The sequence below is a fragment of the Terrapene carolina genome, unplaced genomic scaffold (assembly GCF_002925995.2).
Source record: "Terrapene carolina triunguis isolate 2854851 unplaced genomic scaffold, T_m_triunguis-2.0 Scaffold67, whole genome shotgun sequence".
Lineage (NCBI taxonomy): Eukaryota > Metazoa > Chordata > Testudines > Emydidae > Terrapene > Terrapene triunguis.
The window spans coordinates 26528032-26555265 of NW_020664418.1; the positions used below are offsets into that span (position 1 = coordinate 26528032).

Consider the following 27234-nt stretch of genomic DNA (forward strand, 5'->3'; position numbering starts at 1 on the left):
TACAGAGAATGAAAAGCCAGCTAAATTCTCCTTCAAGGGACAAGCCAAATAAGTGCTATATTTAAAGTGATTTTATGAACTATAAAACATATTCCAAAGCAGCACTTAGACCACTGTGTCTGCATTTAGCATTCCCTTGTAGTGTACATTCTATCCCTGTTAAACAAAAAAATTCCCAAACCCCGTATAGTAATATTTACACCATAGGAATAAAATGAATGTGAGAAAGAATAACTGTAAAAATCTACCTTAAATATATTTGCTTGAGATAAATTCCCATAAGTAACACTAACTATGCTATTAATGTGCATAAAATGTTACTGACATATTGTAAAACTCTGGCTAATTTAATAATGCCTGATGTGCCTTACATCATGTTCAAATGATGTAATAATACGCTGCTAAATGAGTCACCTCACATTAGCTTCATGGCAATAGCATAACTGATGGGTCATTAAAGTGAAACTGGTGTAGCATATTACTGGAAATACTGTTATTTTTGCTATTGATTTTTTCTTCTTTTTTTATTGATCCAAAACATAGAGCTTCTGGAACAAACATCGTTATTAGCAATAGTCACAATACTTATAAAATACTAACAGGCACAAATAAGTTAAAAATCCATCTATCATTACAGCATAAAATATTTTACAATACAATATTTTACACTGATTGAGTAAAATGTAATTAGTCCATCACAGCATGTAGATGCTGCCACATCATTGTAACTTTCAACAATCATGTTTCATAGATTTATATGGCTATCATCAATTTCATTCTCTTAGTGTATTTTATAATAAGAATTAGAATGTCTTGTCTACATCTGCACGTACAATTTATAGAATTATTAAGTATATCAAGACAACTGAGCTGTTCATAAACATGTTACATTTTAAACTGAAATATTGCTGATTTTCTCTCTTCATTCTGTTCAGATCTTGTCTACTATTTATTATACTTCAGGTTTGTTTGTTTTTTAAAACTACTTTCTTACATCTTGGTAATAATTCAAAGTCTGGATAGCATTCAATACAGAATAAAAGGGATATACTTCTACACTTCAAAAAATCCACCACCACGTTCCATTATTTCTTCATGATTGTCTGGATTTACTGAAGTAGAGCATTTAATATATTATTTTCCTATATGTACAAAATGTTACTATGTAATTAAGAATTAATCCAACCATAGCTGTGAACCTTAACATACAGTTACATTGTTTATGACCTCCCTATTTACCTAGGGTGCATTTTAAAGATAATGCAGATTTGATTGCTTATTATAAAAACCAAAATCTGAATGGTTAAATATATGTGCACTGACCTGCAGATACATTCATGACCCTAGTTAAAATCCAGCATGCATTCACAATTCAAAATGTAAAATGTAATCTCCGCTCATTTCACTAACAGAACATGTAGTTTCAATCTTACCATAGATAAACTTGATGAAAACAGGCACTTTCCCTTATTTACAAGAACTCATTTCAAAATAAAGCACTCTTTAAGGTTCACAGAGAAACAATTTTAAAAAAACAACAACTTAAATTGATAGTGTGATTCCACACAGAAAAATATAAACATAAACCCAATTTAAAGGGACACCAAATATGGTGTTTTTATAAAGTGGCCTAGCATAGCATTTTATTCTATTAGTAGATCACAATTTCTGGATTTCTTTTAAAAAACAATGACAGTCACTGGTTTGGTTACAGCTCAATTCGACCATCTTACTAGATGTCTCCTTGAGGTTTTGCATTTTCCAAGGGAGAGAAGCTGTAGGAGACAGAAAGGTACAGGACATACCAAGGATCCAGAGGAGGGAGGGAACATGCATTGAAGCCAAAAGGAGGGAAGCAGAATCAGGTCACTAAACACTTGGACAAACCAATTTGCTATGGAGTAAAATACCAGAAGCCGCGCACAAAGCTTGTTTGGTTTGCGGAAATAATTTTTGTGATAAATTGGAAAACTGTAGTCGGCTGCACCATAATTCAGGAAAACTGCCTACAGGGCATTGTTAAGTATTGGCATTCTTCACGCTATATGGGATAAAAATGAAGGGCTTGATACTGCAAACATTTATGTAGGTAAATATTTTACACATGAATGGTGCCACTGAGATGAAACAACAACTCACATAAACAAAGTTACTTAAAAGTGTTTTTGCAGGATTGGGCTAAAAAAACAGAGTAATTGGCCCCAAAAGCTTAATACTCAAAGAGGCAGCAGAAAAGCATCCTAAAAACTTTTTGCTAAAAGTAACTTTGAAAACTCAAGCTCCCTATTGAGTAATTTCAATATATTTATAATTATTTCTTAATAGTTCTCTATGGCTTTAAACATTCAGCATATACAGTTTACTGCATTAAAAGTTTTATGGAGATAAATGAAACATGCCTTTGAAGATTTACTGTAAAATTTTCAAAAGAGCCTAAGTCAGTGGTTCTCAAAGCCGGTCCGCTGCTTGTTCTGGGAAAGCCCCTGGCGGGCCGGGCCGGTTTGTTTACCTGCCGCGTCCGCAGGTTTGGCCGATCGCGGCTCCCGCTGGCCGCGGTTTGCCGCTCCAGGCCAACAGGGGCTGAGGGAAGCAGCGTGGGCCGAGGGACGTGCTGGCCACCCTTCCTGCAGCCCCATTGGCCTGGAGCGGCGAACCACGGCCAGCGGGAGCCGCGATCGGCCGAACCTGCGGACCCGGCAGGTAAACAAACCAGCCCGGCCCGCCAGGGGCTTTCCCTGAACAAGCAGCGAACCGGCTTTGAGAACCACTGGCCTAAGTGACATAAGTTCCACTGACTTTCAGTAAGACTTAGGAACTTAAGTGCGTAAGTTTCTTTTGAGAATGGAACTGAGGCACTTCTGAAAATGGTACTAAAGGTTTTACACATTTCACATTACTATTTCTGCTAGAAAATTCTAATTCAGGTCCCAATTCAACTAATAAGAAGTCATAAAAACTCCATCACATTTCCACATCACTTTCCACAATGTTGAGTTACAAACAGGTCTCTGCAGAGATCCATGTCACACAGCACCACATCTAAATCAGCAAGCTGATCAATTATAGCATGAGATATTGTATCATGTATCTTGAAGAGACGTTTAAGTTAAAGAACAAGTTGTAGTCTGTCACAGAAGTTCACTGAAAATAATTAAATCAACAGATTTAACAGTATCTTAATTCTAAACCCCCTGTAAACATTAAGAAATCTTATATTTGGAGAGGAAAAACAAAACAAAACTTTAAAAAAAGACAAATGGGATCAAAACTAAAACAGAGGAATCTAATCTACTAAAAACTATTTTTCCCTTTTATTTACAACTTCTAAAAAGGGAATGGGGGGAGATAGAGAGATTGGGAAATCCCAGGAAAATCTTTTAACAAAACAAAATAAAAAAAGATTAGAATAAAGAAGCTTTTGGCTTCAAAATAGTTTAATCAACAGAAATTAAAATAAAATGGAGAACTGGCGTCACTAAAAAGTGGGCATACAAAACCAATTTCTTTGAAGCGAAACTACAAGCAAAGTTAACCTCTTCCCACTGCAGAACAAAACACAGTTTTATGTAATTTGATTGTAAACCTGTTCTGCAATATAAAAAATTAGCACTAATGAAAGTAATCAGTAAATTAGTAAATTAGCCTGCTTCCAAAATGTCAAACTTAAATTATTATATTTAAATATTGCACATACTGACTTGTTTGAACAACACTAACGTTCATACAATCTACCATTGTCTAGACTAGCAATCATATGAAGTCCATAACTTGCATTTAAAGAGGTACTGCCGCTTTTTGGGAGACTGAATATTAATAAGAGTTTCACAGTACAGATACAAATGGGTCTTTGTTCTCAACATCTGTGTTGCAGAGAAGAGAAGGAGTAGAGGAATCAAGATGACCCTTACTTAATAGGAGAAGCAGTGCTACAATCAGTACTGCCACATGGTGCTGCCTTTTCACGCCTTACAAACTACTATTTAGAGACTTGGACAAGTGTCAAACCCAAGAGCTAAGTTTTTCCAAGGTTAGACATTCCTGAAAACACTAGTTCAAAGTGACTAGAATGTTTACTGGAAATAAGAATATATTTTCCCCACTGAAAATAAATAATCACAAATGAATTTCTCTCCTAGCACTAGACACGTAATACACTAGTTATTTAACAATTTTGGCAAAACAGCATTTGGTTTTCAGCATAAATTCAGGAGTACTGTCAAGGTGTAGTTTAAAAAATGTAAACATTTGCAGACCACATTCCTTTTAAGAAAAGGACTAACACATTTTGTTTTATAAATTGTTCGGGCTATGAGCTACACCTGGAATTTTTTTTTTAATCTAAGGCCTGGTCCTACACTAGGAGTTTATGTCGAATTTAGCGCCGTTACATCGAATTAACTCTGCACCCGTCCACACCACGAAGCTATTTAGTTCGACATAGAGGTCTCTTAAATTCGACTTCTGTACTCCTCCCCAACGAGGGGAGTAGCGCTAAATTCGACATGGCCATGTCGAATTAGGCTAGGTGTGGATGGAAATCGACGCTAATAGCTCCGGGAGCTATCCCACAGTGCACCACTCTGTTGACGCTCTGGACAGCAGTCCGAGCTTGGATGCTCTGACCAGCCACACAGGAAAAGCCCCGGGAAAATTTGAATTCCTTTTCCTGTCTGGGCAGTTTGAATCTCATTTCCTGTTTGGACATCGTGGCGAGCTCAGCAGCACTGGCAACGATGCAGAGCTCTCCAGCAGAGATGGCTGTGCAATCTCAGACTAGAAAGAGGGCCCCAGCATGGACTGATCGGGAAGTCTTGGATCTGATCGCTGTGTGGGGCGATGAGTCCGTGCTTTCCGAGCTGCGCTCCAAAAGACGGAATGCAAAGATCTATGAGAAGATCTCTAAAGCCATGGCAGAGAGAGGATACAGCCGGGATGCAACGCAGTGCCGCGTGAAAATCAAGGAGCTGAGACAAGGCTACCAGAAGACCAAAGAGGCAAATGGACGCTCCGGATCCCAGCCCCAGACATCTCGTTTCTACGAGGCACTGCATTCCATCCTAGGTGCGGCCGCCACCACTACCCCACCACTGACCGTGGACTCTGAGGATGGGATATTGTCGACGGCCGGTTCCTCGGACATGGTAGCGGACGGGGAAGATGAGGAAGGAGATGAGGAGGACGAGGCAGTCGACAGCGCTTACAACGCTGATTTCCCCGACAGCCAGGATCTCTTCATCACACTTACAGAGATCCCCTACCAACCGTCCCCAGCCGTTAACCCGGACACAGAATCAGGGGAAGGATCAGCCAGTAAGTGTTTTAAACATGTAAACATTTATTTTTCACAGAACAGGAATATTAAGAATGGGTTTTTCATGATTACTTTGCCCTAGGCGCTTAACTATTCACTCCCTGGCAGTGCAACTACTTAAAAAAAATCAAACAATGTCCGGTGTAGCATGATTATTCTGCCCATGCAGTTCTACTGTTTAGTCCCTGCCAGTGCAGCTACAGTAAAATCCGGTCTATATGTCCGGGGATAGAGCTGAAATCCTCCATTGACATCTCCACGAAGCTCTCCTGGAGGTAATTGGAAAGCCTTTGCATCAGGTTCCTGGGGAGAGCGGCCTTATTGGGTCCTCCGTAGTAGGAAACATTTCCGCGCCAGGAGAGAAGCAAGTACTCCGGGATCATTGCCCTGCAGAGCATGACGGCATACGGCCCTGGTCTTTGCAGGCTTTCCCGAAGCATCCTTTCTTTTTCCGTCTCGAAAATCCTCATCAGAGTGATGTCGCTCATGATGACCTGCTTTGAATTAGGTAGGGGAATGTTAGTATTGGGACTGCTTGCCTGTTCCTTTACAGAACTGTAATTGGCGGTTTACAGCCATGCGGGAGAGGGGCAGCATACAGGGATCTTTCCCTGGGACAGCCGCGAGGGGGTGGGACAGGGGCAGAGTTCATGCTTGCCGGATTGCTGGCAGCAGGGACTGGTATTGCTTTCAATGTGAAAGGAGGCCAGTGCAACTATCAAAGTTTTAAGCAGCCACAAGTATACGGTTTACCATGTCGGCCTGCTACACAAATTCCGGTGTCCTGCCCCGCTTCTCTGATCTGCACTGCAAGACCCCAGGCACTGAATGCGAGGGCCGAAAATTCGACCTTGTCCTGAGTGCGCATGTGATAGGTGCTGTGCATGGTCTTGTTCACAGAGAAAGACTATGTTCTTTGTTCACAACTACATTTATCTTTCTGAGGAATTCACTCCCTTTTTCCCATTCCCACAGCTGCGAATGTATCACAACCTAGCCTGGCATCACACACCCAGAGTCTAGCGCAGATGAGGCGTAGGAAGAAGAGGACACGGGAGGACATGTTCTCTGAACTTATGGGCTGCTCCCGAGCCCAGGCAGCCCAGCAGACACAGTGGAGGGAGAACTTGTCCCAAATGCAACGAGCACACATGGAACGGGAGGAGAGGTGGCGGCAGGAAGACCAGCAGGCGACTCAAACGCTGCTTGGACTAATGCAGGAGCAAACGGAGACGCTCCGGCGCCTTGTCGATGTTCTGCAGGACCGGAGGCAGGAGGACAGAGCCCCGCTGCAGTCTATCTGTAACCGCTCTCCCCCGCCACCAAGTCCCATACCCCCCTCACCCAAAGTCCAAAGAAGGAGGGGCGGCAGAGTCCGTGAAAACTCTCACTCCATCCCTGCAGACTGCTCAAGCACCAGAAGGCTCTCATTCCCCAAAATTTGAAAAGTCCTTTCCTTCCCGCCTCACCCAAGCCCCCGTCCAAGTTTCACCCCGCAGTTTCATGTGTAGTTGTTAATAAAAAATACGTTTCTGTTCATTACTGTTTCCATCATGTTCTTTAGAGGAGAGTCTGTCTGAAGGGGGGGAAGGGGGTTGGTAATTGGACAGGACAGCAGCAGGGCACACACACATTGCAGTCACTAGTTACCCTGGTCAGTCTGGGAGGTGGTTTTAGTGTTCTGTGGGGGGTGCTCTGTGACTTTGTGGCGGGGGAGGGCACTTAGAGATCTTATGCAGCGGTCCTTATCCTGGATCACAGAGCCACACAGCAGGGGATCTGTAACCGTCCTCCCCCTGCCACAAAGTCACATAGCCCCCCCACACACACAGTCCCGAACAGGAGGGGTGGCACGCTCCGTTCAAACCACCAGTCCACCACTGCGGAGCCTGTCATTCCTGGAGTTTAGAAGCATCATTTGCATCACTACACTACACCCGCTCCCCACCACAGTCTGCGTCCCAGGTTCAAAACTTTCCCGCGAAAACAGTAATAAAAAAAACGGTGTTCATTAACAAAATTCAAGTCATTTTATTTTTAAACGTGTTTTGGAAGGGGGGGAACGGGGTATGTAAATGGAGAGTATACTGAAGATTTAGTGGGTAAAGAAACGGGGGCAGGTTCAGCTTCTCTGTACACAAACTTAAAAGTCACAGGTTACCCTGCTCACTCAGGAACCTAGCTTTCAAAGCCTCCCGGATGCACAGCACGTCCCGCTGGGCTCTTCTAATCGCCCGGCTGTCAGGCTGGGCGTAATCAGCAGCCAGGCTATTTGCCTCAACCTCCCACCCCGCCATAAAGGTCTCCCCCTTGCTCTCACAGAGATTGTGGAGCACACAGCAAGCTGCAATAACAATGGGGATATTGGTTTCGCTGAGATCACAGCGAGTCAGTAAGCTTCTCCATCTCCCCTTGAGACGTACAAAAGCACACTCCACCACCATTCTGCACTTGCTCAGCCGGTAGTTGAAGAGTTCTTTTTCAGTGTCCAGGGCGCCAGTATAGGGCTTCATGAGCCAGGGCATTAGCGGGTAGGCTGGGTCCCCGAGTATGACTGTAGGCATCTCCACATCCCCAAGACTTATTTTGTGGTCCGGGAAGTAAATACCTTCCTGCAGCCGTCTAAACAGACCTGAGTTCCTGAAAACACGAGCGTCATGAACCTTGCCCGGCCATCCGACGTAGATGTTTGTAAAACGTCCCCTATGGTCCACCAGTGCTTGCAGCACCATTGAAAAGTAGCCCTTTCTGTTAATGTACTGGCTGGCCTGGTGGTCCGGTCCCAGGATAGGGATGTGAGTTCTATCTATAGCCCCACCGCAGTTCGGGAATCCCATCGCGGCGAAGCCATCTATGATGACCTGCGTGTTTCCCAGGGTCACTACCTTTGAGAGCAGTACCTCAACGATTGCTTTGGCTACTTGCATCACAACAACCCCCACGGTAGATTTGCCCACGCCAAAGTGGTTCGCGACTGACCGGTAGCTGTCTGGCGTTGCAAGCTTCCAGAGGGCTATGGCTACTCGCTTCTGGACAGTCAGGGCTGCTCGCATCCGGGTGTCATTGCGCTTCAGGGCAGGGGATTGCAACTCACCAAGTTCCATGAAAGTCCCCTTCCGCATGCGAAATTTTCGCAGCCACTGTGATTCATCCCAGACCTGCAGCACTATGCGGTCCCACCAGTCCATGCTTGTTTCCCGGGCCCAGAATCGCCATTCCACAACATCCATATGACCCATTGCCACCGTGATGTCCTCGGCGCTGGGTACCGTGCTTTCTGAGAGGTCTGTGCCACTCTCAGACTTCAGGTCCTCACCGCGCTGCCGTAGCCTCCTCGCCTGATTTCTCAGCATCTGCCTCTGGGAAAGGTGGATGATAAGCTGCGAGGTGTTGACAACGGCCACAACTGCAGCGATGGTAGCAGCGGGCTCCATGCTCGCAGTGCTGTGGCGTCCGCGCTGTCACTGACCAGAAAAGTGCACGAACTGATTTCCCGCCGGCGCTTTCAGGGACGGAGGGCGGTAGTGACGGATGGATGACGACAGTTACCCAAAAACACCCTCGACACATTTTTTTACCCAGAAGGCATTGGCGGCTTGACCCAGAATTCCAATGGGCAACGGGGACTGCGGGAACTGTGGGATAGCTGCCCACAGTGCACCGCTTCCAATGTCGACGCTTTCCCCGTTAGTGTGGACTCACAAAGTCGAATTACCGTCCTTAGTGTGGACACACATGTTCGACTTTGCAATATCGATTCCACATATTCGATTTAAGTAAAATCGAACTACTCTCGTAGTGTAGACATACCCTCAGATGAACGTATTGACACTGAAATGGAAATATGCCTGCATCTTACAACTTATTTTAAACATTACTAAAACCATTTATTATAAGAAATAACACAGGATTATGTTGGTGAAAAAATTTAGAAATCTGAGGATATTATCTGCCGTAGGAGTATTAACATTAAACAGAAGAAATAGAAGAGTTTGCTAATGCACTTCTAGAAAACTGAATTCAAATTATAGCTTGAGTCACAAATGAAAATTAATCTGGTGGACTCAGTGCACATTCTACTTTCATTGACAATTTGGCCTGACTAGTTGTCTGCTCAAGAAAAAAGAAGGCTTAGATTTTCAGACAAAAGATTTTGAGTATCTCTGTTTCTGGGTTCACACTTGGAAAGACCTTAAAGGGTCCTAATTTTCAGGTAGTGAATGATCAGCATTTTCTGAAATCTGAAGTTGGAGATCTCGCAATCAGCAGCACCCAAAAATCACTAGCCACTTTTGAAAAACTTGGTCCAAGACTGGAAAACCTGAGTAGTTTCAGGTCAGGATGAAAATACATTGGCCGAAGAATACACAAAGGCACGGGGGGAGGGAAGGGGAGCAACCAAAGACTCAAAGGATGGGGTTTTTATATAGGGACTTAGTCCTCCAGGTTACTATTCAAATCCAGCCTAAGTCAGTAGTTGCTGGAAGTTCATGGTTTGGTGGCCTATATGAAATATATCTGGTTACTTTAGTCTAATCCCAGTGAACAATCACACCAGCTGGCAAGGAGGCCAAGAATTGAAAGGACTCAGTCCAAGATAATCCCATCTAGGAAAGGGGTGGAGCATATTGGGGAAGCAAGTTGCCAAACATGTATAGCACTGATAGTATATATATCCATTCTTTTGTTAAATAAAGGACTTGAGTCTCCAGAACTGTGGAAACAGTTCCACTTTCACAAGCACTAAACCCATCTCAAATATACACACAAAAGGTTTGTGAGGCAGTTGGACAGCACTAGCTCTCACAAAGTACAATTCAAGCCAGTGCTATTAGACCTTTACATTCATTTCTGTCTTAGGTAAGAACTATTAGCCTGAAATGTTCAAATGAATTCAAATAATTACTGAATGAAGATAATTCAACTTCTTTTCAATGATCACCACACTTACTTGACAACCTGGTAGTCCTGGGTCTCTGCCATATAGTGGAAATGGACCCCTATCTGATGTTTTTCCTACAAAGCAAAAGAAAAAAAGGTTTGAAATAAACCCATTTTTGAACTGGCTAGATATTTTACATTAAAAATATTTGACAGCACAACATTAAAACAAAACCTGAAGCCCTGTGCAATCTACAGAAAGCAAGTTGCCAGGTTAAAAGTGGGCTTATTCATATATTTCTTTTATATGGTTAAATGTCACTCTTTAGTCTATCAACATACCATAGTACAGATCAGGGATAATTTTGTACATTGTTATAGCTATCAATCTGTTATAAGCAAAATGAACATTTCTAATGCTGGCAGCACTATTTGGAAAAGTGATATCAGAATGATGCAGTGTAGTAGATTGATGGCATACAGGAAGCTGACATATAAAACTGGATGTCCAGACTCATTACCAAAGTATTTGGAACTCAGAATTGAAGAGGTAAAACGTTTGGGCTGTGGTGTTAACATGATGAGTACACCTCTGCTAGTTGAATCACAGAACAAAAAACAGTCCACAATCTTAGAGGAGTTACATCCTACTCTCCCAAATGGAGACAAGGTGGTATAATAGCAACAGATGAAAACAACAGGAAAAAAATGGGAAAATCAAGGAGAAAGTGCTGGCAGCAGAATAATCATAATAAAGGAAATTCTGAAGACCGTAACCCTCTGGTTCTTAAGCACAAAATGAAGCCCACATTCAGATGCCTAGGTTACAGGTTACTGTAATTTCATGTAACTGTTGCCACCTTTAATAAAGACATCTCATATAATCAATCATTTGGTGGGAAGAATCAATAGAGCTACTAGGGTATATTGACATTTGAAACAAATTCCACAACACAATAAACTAAAAAGGAGTGCAGGCGGTGGCACACATCCCTTCTCTGGTATTCTGTAGTGCAGCAACATGAGTTCCAAGTTTAACCAGAACACTCAGTGTCATACATAGCCTACTTCTGTAACAAGCACTAACTAATTTAACAAACCATTTAAGTGACAATTAGTGTGGATTTTTTTCTTTTAAATAGGTTCTTCCATGTACTAATAAAGGCATGGGGTGGTGAGGAAAGAAAAATGTAAAGCAGCAGCTTAGTTTAGGCTTTCCGGAAATCAGTAACTGATTTAGTTCTCAATGAAGCAAAAGTTCAGCGCTATTTAGGACACTTCACACCCTCCCACCCCCAAACCACAATGCAGGCAATAACTTCTTTTGCTAACAAATTAAAATGCAACAGAAACACAATAATTTTGTAATCTATGATTGATCTAATCAACCCTGGAAACCCACATATGCCCACTCATCCTTTAAAACCTTCATCTCAGGAGAAAACTCTAACCATATAAAAAGCTCAATTAACCTACCCATTCCAGGGAACAACCAGACTTTCCCCACTTAGCCTTACAAAAGTATGGCTGTCTCCTGGCTTGCAGGCACCACACACAGGGCTGCGCTCATCATGCAGAACAGCTGCCCTAGTATGTTGCTGGTTGGGGTTGGAGGGTGTGAGGTGTGGCAAGGTATTACAGTGCTCCACTCCCTCTGGCCACTACTGGTAGCAATAGTCAATAGTGAGAAAGATGCTCCAAGGCTCCCCATAAGAACAGCCACTTCCCAGGCAATACCATAAAGGGGTGGGAAAGTGCTCCAGAGCTCCATTTACTGTTTCCAGTGCTGCTGGCTGAGTGGGAGGAGACAATCCAGGGCCCCACCCCTTACCCTGGTTGTTTCAGTACAAGGGACCTGTGGGAGACTTCCTAGAGCTTCATCTTTCTGACCCCTGCCAATGCTTATGGTGGCTTATGATGGGGGTGGCGGAAGAAGGCTCCCTGATTCTGTTTGCTCATGCTGTCCAGGGCAGACAAGGAAAGAGCTTCTCCCTGCTCTATCCCCCCCCATTCCCATCTTATTCACACCCACACAGTGGAAGTGAGGGAGGTGGAGTGTGGGATGGAGGGGGAAAGCAAATGGCAAAGAGGAACCAATAATGAAAGTGGGGTATGGAATAAACGAGGAGGGAAAGTGGAAAAGGAATAGAGAATGAGTGAACAATTAGATGAGAGTGGGGAAAAAGTGAGGCGGGGGGGGAATGGAAGGTGAAGACTTTGCGCTCATGCATTTTAAATTTAAGCTCAGGCAGTTTCAAAAAGAAGCCAGAGTCTACAATATCCTTCACACAATTATGTACTGATATGTTCTAATCTTTCTGTGTTCATTGTATTCTCAGATTTATCAAGCACGTGGGATTGATGTGATTCTTTTTAAAATTTACTACTTGCTAATACCAGCTTTACAAATTGAAGTCCCAATCCTGGAAACACCACAAGAGGAATATTCCACTGAAGTCAAGTATTTACAGCATCCAGCCTTAAAATGTGGCTGTGAGGTTCTCTATTAAATCTCAGATGTTTGACAAATAACATTAACATTGAGTGGGAACAGCCTCCTGAGCGTTGCCTCACCATCAAAGATGGTTAAAAAGTCAATCTCTGCCAAAGTGTGGAAAGAGTCAGAAAGACAATCACTGATTATAGAAAACATTAACTAAATATCTGTCCCAAGTGCGACAAACCATAGTATTGCACTCAAAAAATATCCAAACACACTATTCAAACCCTAATCTGAAGACAGTGATTAATAAACCAAGGATACCCACAATATTAAAAGCTCACAACATTTGAAGCATTTGAAAATGTCTACGCTTATTTAGCAACCAATAAAAGAAACCTCCCCCACAAATAATACATGTATCTTGTAATATCTTTTAGTATAAATCAGAAAACACAAATTCCAAAGTTGCACTTTGCTTTAACAATGAATATTGCTGAATTGCAGCACTCTTGGTGCATTCAGAAATAGTATACAGTTAAGAAAATCTTAGTGCAAAATAGTAAACAAATAAAAAGTGTGTGATGAACTAGATAATACGAAATGAAGACTGTTAGCTTTAGATATTTACCAATTTTAAATGCCAATTCTTTACTAGTTTAAATTTTTGCCTGCTAAGCAAAAGTTCATCTTGTTCATTTTATACAAATTACTACTTAAAATAGAAAAATGTCTAACTCCTCCTAGAACATCATCTCTGCATGATTATTAACATATTGGTTACTACAAATATTCTATTATAATTTACTGGTGAAATGGGAGCATTGCTATTAAAAAAAAAGAGAGAGAGCGAGCGAGAGAGAGAGAGAGAGAAAAGTGAACATTTTTTTGAGGAAGCGATTTGCCTCTAACAACCATCAGGCACCAAACAAATAAAATACCTAGCATGCAAAATTATTTGAAGTAGCATGAATCATACTGTTCACGTTAAACAGACTCAGCATTTTCTTTCCAGAAAATGAGACTCTTACACCAAATGATAAACAACTTTGACTAAAGTATGCAGTATTCCAGGCAGGCTTTAAAACAAATATTTGTGTAACAGTAAATTACGAAGACTGGAAAAATCATCATATATAGATGGTTTATGTAACAAGTAGGAGTTGTTAGACACAAGTAAAATGAACATTTTATACATTCAGTATAAAAGCATGGTGGGCCCATAGTACCCCACCCTACTGGGGGCAGAAAATTTCACCACGCCATATAGATTTGTTCTGAGAAATGATTCAGAAAAGTAAAAACTATAGTTGAAATGCCATCACCTAGAAATTCATCAGAACTGATGTGATTCCTCGGTATGATAAAAATTTGGAGCAAGTCACACCAAATCAGTCCTCTAAAGGCCAAACCCTTTATGAAATACTTAAAACAGACTGTACAGCTTTGGGATAAAGTACTGGAGCATGCTTTTGAGGGTATAAAGAATCTACTGGCCACATCCCAAGTGCTGGCATTTTATGCTCCCAAGTCTGCAGTCACTTCAGCAGATGCCAGCTGGTCTAGGTGGGGAGCTACTCCAGTTACACACAGAAAATTGGAAGCCTATAAAATATTGTTCCAGATGGCTTTACGTCACCATCTCCAGGTATGCCCCATGATGATGTCTAAAGGGGAAGGTGACTATTTATACTAATATGGGTCACCACTTTTACAAAATTGTGATAAATCTTGTACAAAGTATACCTTGTGAGGTATCACTGGAAAATTTCTAATCTGCTGAGTATTATCATCTGGTTATAATTTGTGTAGAGTGACATGTGTGGAATTATGAAATTTTGCTATATGTTTGTAACTCAAGCATGTTGTGAGTCTGAGAAATGCCCTCAGGTTAGCTCTTCGGGAATAACAAAGGAACTATAAACAAGAGCCCCTGCATGTCATTCCCAAAGACACCTCAAACAGCACATATACAAAAGATGCAAGCAAAAATTGGCAATTCATATGAAGAACTGATGGCAAAGCACGTCCACCATGGAACGGCTTGACCCCATAACACAGTAAGCATTTTTCCAGCAAAAAGTGTCAAGGTATAAAAAGCGAGAACAAAGGCCCCGGATACCTCTTTGTTACCCCATCTCTGGACTGGTGAATTCTGACAGGGGAAATTTTGAACGAAAGGACTATGGTCCCCAAAAACTATTTGGGCAACGTAACAGATTTAACATCCCCGCTATTCGTTTTGGAATACATACTTGAATTTTGCTAATAAATCTTTAGTTAGTTTACTAAAGCATTGGGTACAGCGTTGTCCTTGATGAAGGTTCTGAGCATCCATTGACCTGTGTAAATGACTGGCCCCTTGAGGCTGGAAGAACCTAATGTCTGGTGATTTTTGGTATTAATAACCTATTATCACAGAAGTCCAGTTTGTCTGGATGGTAATATAGGCTGGAGTGTCTAAGAGGACTGTCTGTGGCTCCATATTAAACCAAGATAGTGATCCAGGAGCACACATTTGTTGCTGGTTTGGTTAAATCTAATTATTGTATAGAATATACCGGTGTTTCCCAAACTTGGGACGCCCCTTGTGTAGGGAAAGCCCCTGGCGGGCCGGGCCAGTTTGTTTACCTGCCCCGTCCGCAGGTCCGGCCGATCGCGGCCCCCACTGGCCGCGGTTCGCTGCTCCAGGCCAATGGGAGCTGCTGGAAGCGGCAGCCAGTACGTGCCTCAGCCTGCCTAAAAAAGAGCCCTGTTAGTCACCCAGATTCTCTAAAGCCCCTTAGCGATAATTGCGAGCCCCTTAGCGATAATTTTTAATGAATCTGTAAACTCGGGGGTGGTACCGTTGGACTGGAAAATAGCTAATGTGGTTCCTATTTTCAAGAAGGGGAAAAAAAGTGACCCGGGTAACTACAGGCCTGTTAGTTTAACATCTGTAGTATGCAAGGTCTTGGAAAAATTTTTGAAGGAGAAAGTAGTTATGGACCTTGAGGTGAATGGCAATTGGGACAGATTACAACATGGGTTTACGAAAGGCAGATCGTGCCAAACCAACCTGATCTCCTTCTTTGAGAAAGTAACAGACCTTCTAGATAAAGGAAATGCGGTGGATCTAATATACCTCGATTTTAGTAAAGCGTTTGATATGGTACCGCATGAGGAATTACTGGTTAAATTAGAAAAGATGGGGATCGATATAAAAATCCAGAAGTGGATAAAGAACTGGTTAAAGGGGAGACTGCAGCGGGTAGTACTGAAAGGTGAACTGTCAGGTTGGAGGGAGGTCACCAGTGGGGTTCCTCAAGGTTCGGTTTTGGGTCCGATTTTATTTAATCTATTTATTACTGACCTCGGAACCGAATGTAGGAGTGGGCTTATAAAGTTTGCGGATGACACAAAGTTGGGAGGCATTGCCAATTCGGAGAAGGATCGGGATATTCTGCAGGGAGACTTGGATGACCTTGTAAATTGGAGTAATAATAATAGGATGAGATTTAATAGCGAGAAGTGTAAGGTGATGCATTTAGGGATGACTAACAAGAATTTTAGTTATAAGCTGGGGACGCATCGGTTGGAAGTGACGGAGGAGGAGAAGGACCTCGGAGTCCTGGTTGATCGCAGAATGACTATGAGCCGGCAATGTGACGTGGCTGTGAAAAAAGCTAATGCGATCTTGGGATGCATTAGGCGAGGTATTTCTAGTAGGGACAAGGAGGTGCTGCTTCCGTTATACAAGGCGCTGGTGAGACCTCATTTGGAGTACTGCGTGCAGTTCTGGTCTCCCATGTTTAAAAAGGATGAACTCAAACTGGAACGGGTACAGAGAAGGGCCACTAGGTTGATCCGAGGAATGGAAAACCTTTCCTATGAAAGGAGACTCGAGGAGCTCGGTTTGTTTAGCCTAACCAAAAGAAGGCTGAGGGGGGATATGATTGCTCTCTTTAAATATATCAAAGGGATAAATACCAGGGAGGGAGAGGAATTATTTCAGCTCAGTACTAATGTGGACACGAGAACAAATGGATATAAACTGGCCGTGGGCAAGTTTAGGCTTGAAATTAGACGAAGGTTTCTAACCGTCAGAGGGGTGAAATTCTGGAACAGCCTTCCGAGGGAAACGGTGGGGGCGAAAGACCTCTCTGGCTTCAAGATTAGGCTAGATAAGTTTATGGAGGCAATGGTTTGATGGGATAACGTGATTTTAGTCAATTAGGCAATAACGTGCCATCGCTGGTAAAATGTGGGTCCGGCTGGAGAATCTTGCCTGTATGCTCGGGGTTCTACTGATCGCCATATTTGGGGTCGGGAAGGAATTTTCCTCCAGGGTAGATTGGCAGAGGCCCTGGAGGTTTTTTGCCTTCCTCCGCAGCATAGGGCAGGGGTCGCAAGCTGGAGGATTCTCTGCGACTTGAAGTCTTTAAATCACGATCTGGAGACTTCAACAGCTGAGATAAGGGAAATTGGGTGGGTCAGCTTTTGTGGCCTGCATCATGTGGGAGGTCAGACTAGATGACCATAATGGTCCCTTCTGACCTTAAAGTCTATGAGTCTATGAGGATGATAGAGAAGCACACCAGTAACATTTTGAGGGGCAGACTGGTCAGAGAAATGAAATGGTTACCTACTGTAACTGTGGTTCTTTGAGAAATTGTGTGTATTCCACTGAGGTATGCGTGCAGCCAGTGCACTGGAGCTGGAGAATTTTACCTCACAGTACCCACAGTGGGGCAGCACTCATACCTCGTGGCCATAAACACTCCGCTGGCTATCTGAGGCAGCGCAGCTCCAACCCCCTCAGTTTCTTCGCACCAGACACTCAGAGACTAGACTCAAATGCAGAAGGTGTACAGAGGGTGGTTGTGGAATACACATCAGCATCACAGCTTGAAGAGCCAGTTAAAGTAAATAACTTTCTTCTTCTTTGAGTAGATTCAGCCATGTATTCCACTTAGGTGATTCACAAGCAATACCTGCAGGAGGTGGGGCTCAGAGTCTCCTTAAACAAGAACTGAAGGGCTGAAGAACTGCCTTCCCAAAGTTTGCATCTGCTCTGGATGCTGCAGTAATGGTGTAATAGTTTGTAATTGTACGTATCAATGACCATGTGACAGCCCTGCAAATATCCAATATTGAGATGTCACTTAAGAATACTATTGACGTAGCTTGCACTCTCATAGAATAAGCTCACACCTGTAGAGGGGGTGTAGCTGATGCTGTTTCGTATGCAATCTGGAGGCAAAAAGTTATTCATTTAGAGATCATCAGTGAGGAGACTGCCTGTCCCATCATCCGGTCTGCTTATGACACAAACAGAAGAGGCGAAGCCGAAAAGGGTTTAGTCCTGTACAGATAAAAGGCCAGACATCATCTCATGTCCAATGCGTGAAGACCTTGCTCCTCTGGAGAGGAGTGCGGCTCAAGAAAAAACAAAGGCAAATATACAGCCTGGTTTAAATGAAACTGAGAGACTACTTTAAACAAAAATTTTGGGTGAAGCTGCAATGTCACTGTCTCTGGAGAACTGTATGTAAGAGGCTCTGCAATCAAGGCCTGCAACTCACACACTCGTCTCTCAGATGTTATCGCCACAAGGAATGCATTTTTTTGACATAAGAGAAGAATGGGGCAGGATACCACAGGCTCAAACAAAGGTCCCATGAGAGCTACTAAGACTATGTTAAGGTCGCACAAGGGAACCGGTTCCCACATCGACAGATGGAGAACGAAGGATACCTTTCAAGAATCTTGCTACCCATGGCATTGGAAAATACCAATCTTCCATGAATGGGTGGATGGAAGACTGAGATCACCACTAGATGCACCTGCAATGGGCTAAGCGTAAGGCCCGACGACTGAAGAATCAGAAAATACTCCAAGCTGTCTTGGATACTAGCCAGCATTGGCTGAACTCAGCAGACCAATAATCACACTGAAAAATGCTTCCAGTGAAGAGGTCATCCTGGTACAGGGCTTTCTAATACTAAGTAGGATCTGTCGAACAGCCGCCAAACATCGCTCCTCCTCCTCATTCAACCATGGAGCAACCACGCCGTGAGACGCAGGGACACAAAGTGCAATCGTGATTCTACGTGAGCAGATCAGGATGGAGAGTAAGGGATATGGGAGGCTGAATCAACAGCACGAGAAGGTCGGAAAACCAACACCAACATCCTCATTGCCGTGTCGGAAAACCAACACGGCAATGAGGATGAGCTTGGCCCGATCCACTTCCAGCTTGAGAATGACTTGTGGAATGATCAAGTTAGGAGGAAAGGCAACAGGAAAGCCAATTTCCAGCTGAGGTGGAAGGCATCAGTTTGAAGCCTGGACTGAGGCCTCCCTAAGAGCAGAATAGACAGCATTTCCTGTTGTCCCTTGTAGCAACCAGGTTGATCATCAAGATGTCCCAGGCTGCAAAGATGACTCACAAAACACTGTGCTTCAGACATCACTTATGGTCCCGGGAAAAATTCCTGCTGAGATGGCCTGGGAGATGATTCTGGACCCCATGCAAGTGATTGGTTATTGGAGCGATACTCTCATCAATGCAGAACTGCCACAACCTGATCACCTCTTGGCAGAGCACACTGGAGCATACTCCCCATTGCCTGTTCACAATACATGGCTGCAGTATTGTCAGTAAGTATGTGAACTACCGAACCCTTGATGTGATCTAGGAAAGCTTGACAGACATCTTAGGTGGTCCGAAGCTGCAGGACACTGATATACAGTGGAGCTGCCTGCTCCGACCCCAGGCCCTAAACCTCCAGTAACCTATCAAGGAGGCACTGGTGACAAGAGTCCTGTTTGGTAAGGGCCAGGCAAAGGGAATGCCTTGGCATACATTCCTCTGAACCTAACTAAATAAAACTAGAAAAATACACTAAAATAGTGAGAGATTGTGAGGTTAAGACCACAAACAGCTCAGACTCCAGCCACGGAGAGTAAGAAGGAATTTAGGGGAGTAAGGATGGTGCTGCCTCATATAGCCAGGGGAGGAGCTATGGCCATGAGGCACAAGCGCTGCCCCTCTATGGATACTGCTAGGCAAAATTCTTCAGCTCTGGTGCTCTGGGAGCATACACACGTAAGTGGAATACACAGCTGCATCTACTCGAGAACAGAACTGATTATTATGACCACTAGTGTTGATACACAAGTGGAAACTCTAGCCAAGTTTATATGACAAGTTCTCTGTTTTAGAAATGGAATGATCCAGAACGACAAGATGGATTTGGCAGATGTGGTAGGACCTAGGAAAACCAGTACGCCTGGGGGAATTCTGCGCCACTGCGCAATGCAGAATTTGCACAGAATTAATGTTCTGTGCAGGATTTCCTTTCTCTCTGCAGAACTGGCACTGCAGAGCTGTTGGTTGCCACTTGGGGCCACGGGACCCGGCAAAGCCCAGCTCAGCAGCTTGTAAATACAAGACACTGCTCAAGGTGGGGGGGGAGGGCAGGGAGAAACTTGAAGGTTCTGGGCACCTGCAATTTCCAGCATGCCTTGAAGGAAGGAGGCAACATGCAGGAAACTCCATACAAGCCTGGGACCCAGCATCAGGCTGTATCTCCCTCTGGATCCCTGGGCTCTGGGGAGTAAGGGATGTGGGTTGTTTGGGCTAGGGGGATGCCCCACAGCTGGGCTCTGGCGGGGAGAGGTTGCAGGTGTCTGGCCCCCCAGTGGGGAGAGGGTGCAGGTGTCTGGCCCCTCCCCAGTGGGGCTCTGGAGGGGAGGGGGCAGAGAAACAGGAACTGGGCTGTCATAGGAATTTCTTTAACTCTCTACTCCTGGGGAAAATTTTGTTGTTGTCTGTACTGTTACAGGCATAGTTGCTGACAGGTATTTTGAAATAAATTATGAAAATAATTGAAACTGGCTTGGTTATATAGTGTTATTTTGACAAATAAAATATGCAGAATTTTAAAATATTGTGCATAGAACTTTTAGGCGCAGAATTCCCCCAGGAGTAATGCAGGAGTTTGTCCCATGAGACTGCCAGATTTTCAAATGACAACTTGCTAGTTGCACATACTGTAAAATAAGTAACTGCAATATATCAAATTATGTGCTTCCTTTGTTTTGGTTAGATTAGTGAACAACTTATTTTGCACTAATCACTCTGAGAGCCGTATGAGATTATAGGGGATTCAACTCAACATATTAAAAATACTGGAATTCTAAATTGTGACATGAGTAGAGCTAAAACACAATTATATCACAATGTTAAGTGATATGACTAAACGAGTTATGGTCATATTGCTCAAAAACACTCTTTTTCTCTCAAGTGTGAGGAATTGAGTAATTCCTATTACAATATACAAAAACAATCAATCAAACAATCACTATCTGAAAAAGGGGTCAGTTGAAAATCTCTGAATCAAAGCTCTGAATCAAAAGTATCACAACTTTAAAAATACGCTTTATAAATGCAGTGGATTTACATATCTGGAGAGCTTGCTTCATGGAATTCTCAGAGATACACACAATCCCCACCCCTACCCCACCACTATACACACTCCATGCCATCTGAGCTGAGAAGAGGGAAATCCCTAACGGTGGTTTATAAGATTTTGTATTTTAAGAATATCTGCTTAAAAAGGTAGGCACTCCTGTGCACACAAACTGCTATATTTTACAGATTCAGAAGAAAGAGTGGGAGAACATGCAATTTAGATTACACAATTTAAAACTACACACAAAAACTATGTTAAAAGAACTTTACAGTTGCAAAGTCAAGTACTCAAAAGTTAGGAAATGCCAGAATTAAGGTTGCCTGTGCATAGTGTATTAGACATTGCCAATGGTAGTCGATGTCAGCATTTAAATTCTCCTAATTAGGTTAAAAAAAACTCATACCCCATGAAGATCAAATGGTCTGAGAGGGGGTAATTTAAATATTGCACTGATATCTCTCTATGGCTGTATAAAATTAAGAAAGATTAGTCAGAGTTATTATGCATCTAAAAGACATTCCAAGAATCTTCTTCAGAAAATCATCCCAACCCCAAAATGAATTTTCTATTATCCACTCCATAACACCTCAAAGAAAAATCGGGGGGAAAGGGGGAATCTTGCAGCATATCCTGAAAGTCAACAACTCTGGGATCTGGAGAACCAAGAGGAAGTGAATTCCTAGAACCCAAGATCCCTAGTCAGGAATGCCCTGTCTCATTTGCAGCAGGGACTGTACACTTGATTACATTTGTGGTCATACTGCACTGCCACAGAGGAGGTTTCAGGTAGCCTTGTACAACTTCATAGGTAGATAGGAGTTTGGGAAAATAGAAATTATAATGAACATTCATTTGGAACCTGAATCATAGCAGGAACTGTTAGACACCCACTAATAAAATTAAACATTTTGGGGCATTTTGAAATATTTTAGCTTTATACCATACAAAATAAACTGGCATCTCGTGTTTTCTCCCTTCTTTCCCCTTCTCACTACTCCCTTCACGTCTTCCTATGTGGTAATATAGTTTTTCCTCAAGTTTTCCCCTATAATTTTGTTTTTTCTTTAACAGCCATTCCCTATTTCTTTTCTTTCTTCCCCTACATTGTGTTCCCTTCCTCCTCACCATATACTTCCTTTAAGCTCCTTTCTTTCTGTGTGTCACAAAGCCCATTACCTTCAGCCAGCTTTCCATGGCTAACTGCTTCTCCAGTGCTATATTTTTCTTAAGTTTAAAAAAATAGCAATTAAAGCCTTATACACAGCATTCTGTAGCCTTTTATTTTATTTATTATTTCATGAGTTGACCATAACATCACATAATACAATGATAAATGGATGATAAAATGAACTAACTGGCTACAATTCTAAATCACATTCTTGCTTTATAACCTAGCACATCCCTCCCTTCTCTGCCCTTCCTTTTTCTTGTGTAATTTCCTGTGTTTTACACTATGTTTTACACTATGTTCCAGCTCAATCCATATTTCATTTAATTCAATGGCAGAATCCCCACTAACTTCCAGTTTTCATTTGCATGGTTTGCGTGAACATCAATTATTGTAAACCAGTGGGCAGATTATACCAGCCAGAAAGATAAAATAAAGTCCAAACTATAGTTCAGGCCAAGGCCCTTTTTTCTTCAGGGCTTGCTTATCACCACAAAATGATTCAAGACAAGACAAAAGTACCTCAAAGCTTTCCTAGTTTTCAGCAAGCTGGGAGGGGAGATGATACATCTACCTTCTGCATAGCCTTCACTGGATATCTCCTAGACCTCCACAGAGGAAATTCCTTCAAGATCTTATCTCAACCTTCATCTTCTCCAGAATAAACCAGGAACATTCCATTATTAAGGGCTTTTCTACATGGGGTAATTTACCAGCATAACTATACCAATATAATTATACCACATCAGTATAACTCCCTGTGTAACACTCTTATTCAAGACTAAATTTCCCCATGTACAGGTGCTCATAGACTCCAGCAGGCAATCATAGGACACCTCGTCCACTGACCTCTCTTCATTATGGCTTGTCTTGATAAGCGTCCATAGGAGGGCTATGTCTCATAATGGAGGTTAAGATTCTGTCATGGGTATTTTTAGTAAAAGTCAGGAAGAGGTTGCGGGCAATAAACAAAAATTAATGGAAGTCTGCAACCTGTCCCTGACTTTTACTAAAAATAAAAGCCCGGAGTGGGGGCGGACCTAACAGTCAAAGCGCTGCCAGGGCTGACCTCCGGCAGCTGCTCCAGCCCTGCTACTGCGGCAGGGGCTGGCCACCACTGGTCCAGGGACCACTGCTCCGGAAGCCCCGGGGCCAGCCAGCTGCTCCAGCCCTGGTGCTGACCACCAGCCTCTGCTCCAACCCCGCTGCTGCTCCAGCCCGAGGGGGGCTGACCCAACTCCAGCCACTGCTTCAGCCCTGGGGCTGACAGCTGCTCCAACCCTGCCCCGTCCCGAAAGAAGTCACGGAGGTCCTGGAAAGTCACAGAATCTGTGACCTCCATGACAGAACTGTATCCTTACCCATAGCAGAGGTATATTGGCCATGCTTGTACCTACATTCCAGCACTGTTACAACTCTCTTTAGTCATAATCCCTGTGGGGTTCACATCCCATAGTTTTGCTTCAAGTTCCATGTTTGAATCAACCCAAAAGACAAATCAAAACCATTGAGTTGGTTTTGTATCAAAACCTTAAGTCTGCCCAGGGTTACTTACAAGGGGATGAGTTTTGTGTTTGCAACAAAACTCCAAATGAAGTGAGCTTCATATGGTTTCAGAATGAAAATTTCACAAAGATCTAGCAATCACAAGCATATGTGCTCTTGGACCAGAAAACTCTTTGCAGAAACCAAACTAGGTATAAAATTCTCACTAGACAATTTAAACCATTGGCATTTCATAAGTTAGCAAACACTGGCATATGTTGGACTAATTCTGGCATTATTAAGATTTTAGTTAACACCTGAAGTGTTTTTAACTGTAATTATTTGCTATGCCCAAATGGTGATATATGATTGCAACATAATATACCTCTCAAATACTGTACAAGAAATTAAATACAAAAAAATTCCTCATGCTGCCTATTTAGATTTTAACAGCGTAACGGACTACAAAGACAACAGGACACAAAGTGGAAGTTAGTCTAAAACTGTTCACCACACTAACTCAGTTGTGAATTACTTCAGAGAACCGGCTATAAATGTTTATCTGAAGCCAAATACTCCTTTCCCATTGATTCAAAATAACGCTTAGCATATGAGAGGATGACAGAACTTAATTGTACAGCAAATGACTTTAATTTCGGCTGAATTAACCCTTTTGAGCCTACAGATATTTTTACATATCCCCCAAGTATTTATTTGGCTGGCAGTCTGGAAAGTGTCAGCATTTTTAAAGCAAAGCAATGTTCATCATCTAATGTGAATGGTGTAGTGACCACAGCTGGCAGCTGCTCTATTTATTTGTCACAGACAAAGTGTGACTACACTACCCATACACAGAAAATTCTTTCAGCGAATTCTGAGACATGTCTTTACATTTCTAATGATCTTTTCATTGTTCATTATATATATATATTTTAACATGTCAACCTATATCCACCATTAAACTCTGTTTATAATAAAACATCTAGAATATATTCCAGAGAAAAATCCAATTTTTTTTTTAAAAGGCCTGGCATTTTGCTTTTTGTTTCTTTTTTATTTAAACCTACATCAATTAATTTCATGAAATCAATGGCATTTGAAAGTGTTTCACATAAGAGTATACCTGTAGATCTGACAGCTATGATGACAACAACTACCTACTTGCCAAACCATAAATAAACAGAAGAGTCTGATTCATCTATATCTAACCTGAAAGAAAATCTTGATAACATTTTAAATGCTTAAAGAAATTCATAATTAGTGTCTACCTCCTGAAATGTTGAAAGGTGTCTTAAGTCAAGTTGATATGAGTAGTTTACTGTTGGGAATCATATTAATTACTGTTTTAGTGGGTTTTTTTTTAATTTCTAGTAATAGAACTTAATACATTATGTGTTTATTCACCCACAGAATTAACAATGTTCTAGTAATTTCTCATATTACTGTCTACCCTATTAATGAATGAACTGTAAATTGTACCAATGGTGGCGGGTAACACTCTCTACATATACTGCATACATACAACAACTTGCAAAAAAAAATGCACTGCAGTACATTTAGTTATTGTTCTGTAATATTTAATATTTCTTTCCATATTAAAACAACAACAGAAATAAAGTGGATGGCTGTATCATAAACTTTATGGCATGCCTACCTTGCTGTTTCCAATAGAGGTCCCCTGTTTCTACTCATAACAATTTTGTATGGAGACCCAAAACTCCAATTCTTACACTAGGATGAGCAATAGGCTTCATTTTGATTACAAGATGAAGACATCCCTGCCCCTAATGTTTGTCCTAGGGTGATGGTGTGCTGCTACCATCTTAGAAACAACAGACTTTGGAGTGAGACACTACTATAATTACTGTATATGAAAAAATTGCTCACCGCCTCACCGTGAAGGACCAGCTCTTCACCTCTCACTGATATTTAGTCCTTGTCCCCTAGTAGAGAATTTCACAACTCCTGATTAATATCTTCATCTATTTCACATCAACAATCTGTTTCTCTCTAATGCTTTTTAGGCCATACAAAACATCATACATCATCAAAAGTAGAATTTTCTTAAATCTCGTTTCAATATTTCTGCTCAAACGTATAGAACAGAAATGAGAAAGATCTAACAACACAGTTTGAAGAAAGCACTAAATATGAATGCCTTCCTATTCTCTTCACAACAATTTGTTTAAGTGTTATTGGCTAACATTTGTGCCAAGCACGCTGCTGGCTACACTGTAGATGTTTAAATATCCAGTGCCAACAAGCGCAGCTGCTGGACTTGCTGCACCCTCCTCCTGTTCATTCCATGCCAAATTACTCGTTCAGCTATGAATGATGAACAGCAACATAGGAAAATGCCAAGTGCAAGTGAGATTAGTGATAAACCAGAGGAACCCTATAGAGGTCAGTGATTTGCAGGTCCCTAGTTGTAATCACTTTTTTAACCTAGTCTTTATCTCATCATATACTCCATCTTAACTCAGCACAGTCTTCTTGTGACAGGCATCAGGAACTGCAAGCAGCTTCCCAATCAATAATCCTTGAAGTCTAACTAATGCAGCAAGAGTGTCTTACCCTTGACAATAGCAGCAAGATTTAGTAATCTGAATTGTCTGCAAACTGCTTTTAACTTGCAATTTTAAAGCTTGAGATTAATAGAGGGACAATTTATACACACTACAGAACCAGTTATCCCTAAATCTTCCTGGAAACCAAATTAATTGATACAAACTAACGCAGATTAACTAGGACTGATTGTGCATTGTAACCTTATAAGACAATACATGGAGCAAGAACACTGGTTGACTGTATTCATAGGGGGAAAGGGAATTAAAATGTAACAGATTCTGACTAACCAAGTTTCTTGTGTTATTCTGGGAGTGTTGTTTTACTGCCCCATCACTTAAACCAATTTCACAGGAAATAAAGCTCAGGGAAGGTGTTTTGTTTTTATCCCTTCAATCTGGATTTGAAAGACTTGCTCCCTCACCCATTTTTCTTGGGTCCAATTTTCAAATGGACAAAACAAGAGATATTATAGAATCCAAGCAGAACAATTCTAATACTAAACAAATAGAGGAAATATATTTGGAATGGGACGCAAGAAACCTGAGTCTAATTCCCAACTCTGCCACATGTTTTCTACATGACTTGAAGCAAGTCTGTGCCTCAGTTCCCTATTTGTAAAATGGGAGATAATACTTCCTTTTTCCAACCCTTTGTTTCCCTATTTAGACTTTAAGATCTTCAGAGGAGTGACTATCTCTTATGTCTGTGCAGAACATAGTACAAAGAGCCCCTAGCTGATCTCAACTACTACTGTAAGAAAATTGGTAGTAGTAGCAACATCAGCATCAGAGCTCTGCTCTAAATTACAATACACTTTTCAAGACACTAAATGACTGCCTTTTACTTGTAATTAGTTTCCAAAAATATGCCTTGGTCTGAAAAAACAACTCATCTTTGTCCTTTTAATTTTGCAACCCAGCAG

The 27234-nt window shown here is 42.1% G+C and overlaps 1 protein-coding gene across 3 annotated transcripts in view; it reads right to left on the minus strand.

Moving 5' to 3' along the window:
* Positions 1–27234, minus strand: part of TCF12 (transcription factor 12) — a 328708-nt gene that overhangs the window by 99488 nt on the left and 201986 nt on the right. For all 3 annotated transcript variants that reach the window (XM_024204916.2, XM_024204915.2, XM_024204914.2), the window contains one exon: positions 10263–10327. In XM_024204916.2, the coding sequence (XP_024060684.2) occupies positions 10263–10327 (65 nt within the window). The remainder of the gene's footprint in view (positions 1–10262; positions 10328–27234) is intronic.